Source organism: Phalaenopsis equestris, unplaced genomic scaffold (assembly GCF_001263595.1).
Source record: "Phalaenopsis equestris unplaced genomic scaffold, ASM126359v1 Scaffold000345, whole genome shotgun sequence".
NCBI lineage: Eukaryota > Viridiplantae > Streptophyta > Magnoliopsida > Asparagales > Orchidaceae > Phalaenopsis > Phalaenopsis equestris.
Window position 1 is genome coordinate 227,622 of NW_018164787.1, and position 5,978 is coordinate 233,599.

General features: G+C 39.9%; 1 protein-coding gene and 1 non-coding gene across 2 annotated transcripts; one reads left to right on the top strand and one right to left on the bottom strand.

Annotated features, from left to right (window-relative positions):
- Positions 1 to 3,143: 3,143 nt before the first annotated feature.
- On the bottom strand, positions 3,144 to 4,750 carry LOC110025959 (leucine-rich repeat extensin-like protein 3). Its single transcript, XM_020726670.1, has 2 exons — positions 4,277 to 4,750; positions 3,144 to 4,206 (listed from the first exon to the last, which is right to left on the bottom strand). Exons 1-2 carry the CDS (start codon positions 4,452 to 4,454, stop codon positions 3,533 to 3,535), a joined length of 852 nt encoding a protein of 283 aa, XP_020582329.1. The 5' UTR covers positions 4,455 to 4,750; the 3' UTR covers positions 3,144 to 3,532.
- A 1,068-nt stretch (positions 4,751 to 5,818) lies between these two features.
- On the top strand, positions 5,819 to 5,890 carry TRNAD-GUC. Its single transcript has one exon. It is a non-coding gene; the product is annotated as a tRNA-Asp (tRNA).
- The last annotated feature ends 88 nt before the right edge of the window (positions 5,891 to 5,978 follow it).

Genomic DNA, 5,978 nt, shown 5'->3' on the forward strand with positions numbered 1-5,978 from the left:
TGCCCTGGCATTGGCGGTTGTCTGTGGATGGAATATGAACAACAAGTACAAACCCGTCGAGGGCTGTAGTGGACAAGGAAGCACCTAACATGTTCTTTTGACGACTCTCTTCGCGTCGTATATCAGAGAAAACCTTACGAATTGTTGGAAGAGGTTTTGAATTCAAAATTCGTGAGCGAGTCTGGTCAAACTCAGATTTGAGGCCGAGAAGAAATTTGAATTTGCGTTTCTGTTCTATGATTCTGCGAAATATGACAGAGTTTTCGGGACACTTCCAAGGGTACTCCTCGAATAGATCTAGTTGCTGCCAATACCGAGTAAGAGTATTGAAGTATTGGGTGACGGAGAGGTCAACTTGACGAAAGTTTTGTAGAATGGTCTCAACAGCAAATAGTTCGCTTGTATTGTCCGCACTAGAATAGGTCTCTCGGGCAGCATCCCAGATTTTCTTAGTCGTGCCATGGAGAAGAAAATTTTCGTCAATATCAAGTGTCATCAAGTTAACAAGCCAGACCATAACCATATTATTCTCGGATTTCCAAGTCTTTTATGACGGAGCTGTCGTCATCGGAGCTGGAGCATCACCAGTGAGGTAGTCATCTTTGTCTTTGCCGCATACAAACATCATGACTGACTGCGACCACTGGAGGTAATTCTGGCCGGTGAGTTTGTGGTTGGTGATGATGACAGAATTATTGTCTGAATTGTTGGGCAATGGAGACCCAGCCGCAGAGGGGTGGCTAGAAGTGACATCACTAGTGGAGGAGTTGGAGGCATGGCCGTACTTAATCATTGGAGAGTAGAGGATGCCAGTAGAATGATCAGAGATGAGGTTGCGCCGACGAGGAGCACGACTGGAACGGGCTGTGCTCGATCGCGGAAGAAGAGTCGGCGCTCAGGTGCGGACAATCGCGGGAGAGGTGCGCACTAGAGATGCGTGTGCTCGGATGCGGTCGATCGGTACGATGGGAGGCCCGGACGATCGGGCGCGGACGATCGCGGGAGAGGCACGGACGATCGGACGCGGACAATCGGAGAGGCACGATCGGACGATTGGACGAGGAGCGGCGCTTGGATGCGGACGATCGGAGCAGGCGCAAACTAGAGCAACGCTCGGACAAGGACGATCGAGGGAGAGAAGGGCCGTGATTAAGCCGAGCGGGAGAGGCTTCCCTTTGATGGCTCTGATACCATGTGAATTTTGAATAATCCTTTTTCTCACCTGAATACATAGATAATTCACCTATAAATAGGCGAGTACAAGAGATAAAAAGAGGAAAGAAATCTTCCTACAATTAAGTAATTTCCTATAATTATGGAATAAACATAAATACGTATAATTAAGGAATTACCCTTTTTATACTATGACTAAATATAACAAGTATTAAATAGAATTAAAGTAAATAATAATAAGGAGCGTGATTCCACACAAGCATGACAACTCTCCGGATCTCTTCACGACAAATTTAAGTGAAAGTAGATTAAAGTAAATAATAATAAGGAGCGTAATTCCACACAAAGCATGGCAACTCTCCGGATCTCTTCACGACAAACTTAAGTGAAAGTAGCGAAAGTAGAGCGAGTAGAAGTAAGGAGTTCTTGGCCAAGGATATGGACCTAGACTTTGTCAAGGTTTTTGTTGAGGCCTGTCGGAAATTGGAATATGCGGTTCTTTTCTACTATTTTCTAAAAGAGTTATAGGTCGGCCGAAAATTACCAAATGTAGTCATAATATATGCACATTCTATTCATAATGCAATTAGATCATTGTAGTACTAAGTCACGGTTCTGAATCCTTGTTTTTCCTCACATATTTAGACTCCTCATAGAGTTAGCTGGAATTCTTCCTCACGAATTTTATTACTCTTGATAGAGTTAGCTAGAATTTCCTACTTCCGAGTAGGTATCACGAACTATCGTCCAGAGGACACTAACAGAAGGAAGGGACAAATATGATTAGTCAGTTGAAGTCTTCATGGAGTTGATCAGCCATGACATGACCATGCAATTCTTCAATTCTCAGACTCCATACGCTAGGTCATTATTTGGAGGTTCACGAATCATACCAATGAGATGACCGAATTTTCTACGCTCTTTGATGAACAAAGGTACAGATTAGGACCATTGGAGAAAGTTCCGGTCATTTAGTTTATGGGTTGTGATCAAGAAGTTCATGTTGTTTTCTTGACCTCTGATATGCAGAGGAACGAAGGTTGGAATTGATCCTCCGGTGGAATCAAGAATAACTTCTAATGACGGCTAAGTGTTGGAGGAGTTCATCGTCATTATGATTGAGCCAAACGAGATGTTAGGTTTTTGAGACATAGTAATGTTCTGACCGCTAGAGGATTTTCAAAGGTTCTTTTCTATGATACCACAAATTGGAATCAAGAAGCAAGGCAGAAGGCAGGGGTTCTTGCACTGGAAGCAGTCAGGATCTTTGACTTCAGGAGGAGAAGGGATCTGGACGCATTGGGAGCAGACAGGATCTGGTTGCATTGGAAGCAGACGGGATCTACGACGCTAGAAGCAGATAAGATCTGGACGCGCTGGAAGCAGACGAAATATGCAGCGCTAGAAGCATATGAGATATGGTTGTGTCGAAAGCAAAAAAGGATCTGGACGAGCTGGAAGCAGACGGGAACTGCGGCGCTGGAAGCAGACTGGATCTGGACTCCTGAGCCGGCGGCAAGTAGAGCCCAACAGCTAGGTTAAGGCCATGACACTGATATCATGTTAGAATATAATCAGAATGATCTTATTGATGCAAAGAGAGGGGTATAAATACCCATTACAAGAGCTACCAGTGAAGTAAGAAATAAAAATAGAATATAGTAGAAAAGGAAATGTAATATAAAGAATCCAAGCTAATAACTCAGAATAAATAAAAATTAATAATGGCTAAAAGTAGCCATTAATAAATATTTTAATAAGTATGAAAATTTTCCTACGTTTAACTGTTTTTTATAATATATGATGCAAATGTCTTATCTTACATCCTGACTTAAGTTTAGCTTTTAATATTCTCATCTAAATATTTGTTTGCATTGAAACTGGTGCCGTTTTATTAGAATTAAATTAAAAATATGACTACATAAGGGCACCATGGAGAAAGGATTCAGGTAGCCGACCCCACAAAATGGGATGAAGGCCTGTTGTTGTTGTCGTCGAAATTGGTGCCCTTAACGTTGTTTTGAATTTTGTTGGTTACATTTGTGTTTAAGCTCCATCTTTACCTTAATTGAGTTATATGCTACTTTTCTGTGTAATTTCGCACGCAACTGCAAAATTCAGCTACTATTATATGGTGTGTTTGATAATTGACACATGTAATTGATGTTTACCAGCACAAACCAGAGTTCCGTATGGAGGATGATAGTTTCTACCTTAAATGTGAACGGTACAGAGCAAGCTTTGAAAATTGAGTCTCTCTGAAAGCATGAAACACATGTTATTCAACACGTGGCATGCTTTCTAGCATTATTTGATGCATAAGGATAACAATAACAGTACATTAAGCAGTTCATCTTCTTCATGGAGCATTTCTCTGTGCAGGCGAAGCGGGTGGATTACCTGGGATAATAGGAGGGAATGGCAATGGAGGGAAAATAGATGCTGATGGTGGTGGCGGCGGGGGAGCCAAGGTAGGAAGTGACGGAACATTTGGAAGTGGAGGAATGTTAGGAAGCGGCGGAATGTTGATAAATGGTGGCGGTGATGGCTGAAAGGGAAGCGGTGGTAATATTGATGGTGGTGGCTGAAGTGGATTGAGTGGCAAAGGGATTCCGCCGATGTTTGGTGGCGAAGGCAGGAATGGAATTGGTGGCATAAAAGAGACTGCAGATTGCATCAACTTCTGATCAAAAAGTGAGGATTTTGCAGAATACGAAGGTTTTCTCTTCTGTTTGCAAACATCTGGCTGCTTCATTGGTCTGAAAGTTAAAAAACCAGCTGAAAAAACCGGAACAGAATTCCTTATTGATTTGAGCTGGGGAACTGCAGAAGTTAGAGGGGAAGCCACAGAGCAGAACGGCTCACTGCTTCTCACCAATTTCACTGAACATGATTTTATCTCTTTGCCAGTTCTGCTTGCTACTTCCACGGGAATGCGTATTTTGAATGCTCCTTGATTGTTTGTCTTCACCTCTTCCTGAAAGCTGAGTTTGTCTTTTCCAATTCTGTTGCATGTTATCGCAACCGAAGCACCTGCGAGAGGAGTGAATTCAGAGGTTTTGAGCTCTGCTGTCAGAAATGAACATAGTGAATTTATTCGAACCTGGAATAAAGTGGCTGAATGTGGAGAACTCCTGCTGAGAGCATGTGTCGCAATAGACAGAACCCACCACCTTTACAAATGGAATGCGCTGCTTTTGCTCGGCACCAGCAGTGGATTGCAGAGTGAAGCAGATGATGAAAGTAACTAATAAGAGCAAGTTTCTGAGAGCTGTGCCCATATTCTGGAGCCTGAAAGAGCGCAGTGTAGTGAGATTAATGGCTACTTCTAGGGAGCTAAAGAGAAGAAGAAATGGCTTTTGCTGTTACTCTGTTATGGGTTGTAAGTTTTTTATAATCTCAACTTTTGGCTTCTTATATGGTTCACGGGTGGGAGGATTGAGAGCTGAAGTTGAGGCTGGGGTGGAAGAAGCTATGGATGACTTTGCAGATAATATTTTGTTTTGTTTCTTTGCTTGCATTAATATAAATTTTCATGTCGGCAACATTGTCCCACCATATTGTCTTGTTTACATTATTTGGCGATTAATCATGTTTATTATATTTTTTATGGCTGTTAGAAATAGGATCTTTTTTTGTGATAAATCACATTTTCTTAAGTATTTTTCAAGTCACAAATGTTGTGAAAACCATAAATCATAACTATGTCAGGCCAATCGACCCTAATTAAATCTCTCTAAATCATTAGTAACTGTGTATACTTCAACCTCTCCAAGTTCTCCAAGTAGCATCTAATGTTGAGTTGTTCCATTTGCTCAATGTTGTGTTCCAACAAAAGTTGTGAGGATTTGTTTGGGGTGTCTGCAGTTTTTGGTAAATGTTGTTGTAAGGTTTTGATGAACAAAATAATTTCATGAAAAACTGTGGTGAGAACTATAAATATAAATATAAAATTATATATATTTGTCTCAAAACAATCAAAAAATACTAAGCACTAGCTTATGATAATTTGTTGATGGAGAAGGCTTACCTATTTGAAACAACACATGCATTGAGAACACAAGGAGCAAGGCAGGTCCTAAGCAGGCCAAACTTGAGATCAAATCAGATGACATGCAGCAATTTTAAGTGACAATTTGCAAAGGTTGAAATTACATGTTTTCTTCAACTATGGCTGTATCAATGTGAGATCCAATCTAACACATGAATAAGAAATATGTCGATTAATAATATATAAAGATTAAATGTTTGAAAAATACGTTTTTTCTTTAATTTTAAAATGATTAAAATCATTATCTGAATCCCAACTTCACTTATTGAAAAGCTCCATAATTTCATCCGTTTTAACTAACAACCTTTTTTTTTTTCACAATTAAAAATGTCAATTTCCTTTGGTGATAAAATTCTTAATTAATATTTTAATACATCACATATTCAGCAAACTTTCATATTTACAAGCATAGCACTCAATATATTAAAATTAATTTAGGAATATCCCTATTATTAACATTTTAAAAGTAAAACATACATTTTCATTCATAGGTTCATTTCAGTGTTATGAATATAAATATTAAATTGTTGTGGGGTAGAAGAACATATTTTTTTTATATATTATTAATTAAAAAAACTCTCCCCTCATAACAAAGTCGTTGTAGTATAGTGGTGAGTAGTCCCGCCTGTCACGCGGGTGACCCGGGTTCGATCCCCGGCAACGGCGCAGCTTTTTTATTTGCGTTTTTTATATCTTTTTAGTTTCTTATTATACGCGGATAGCCGTTGCCACCACACACACACACACATATATA

Bases quoted from the DNA above. Each gene is read 5' to 3' on its own strand.
- LOC110025959 (XM_020726670.1), bottom strand. From the start codon at position 4,454: ATGGGCACAGCTCTCAGAAACTTGCTCTTATTAGTTACTTTCATCATC. The intron at 4,207-4,276 runs GTTCGAATAAAT...CTCCTCTCGCAG, and splicing joins ATTCAGCCACTTTATTCCAG to GTGCTTCGGTTGCGATAACA.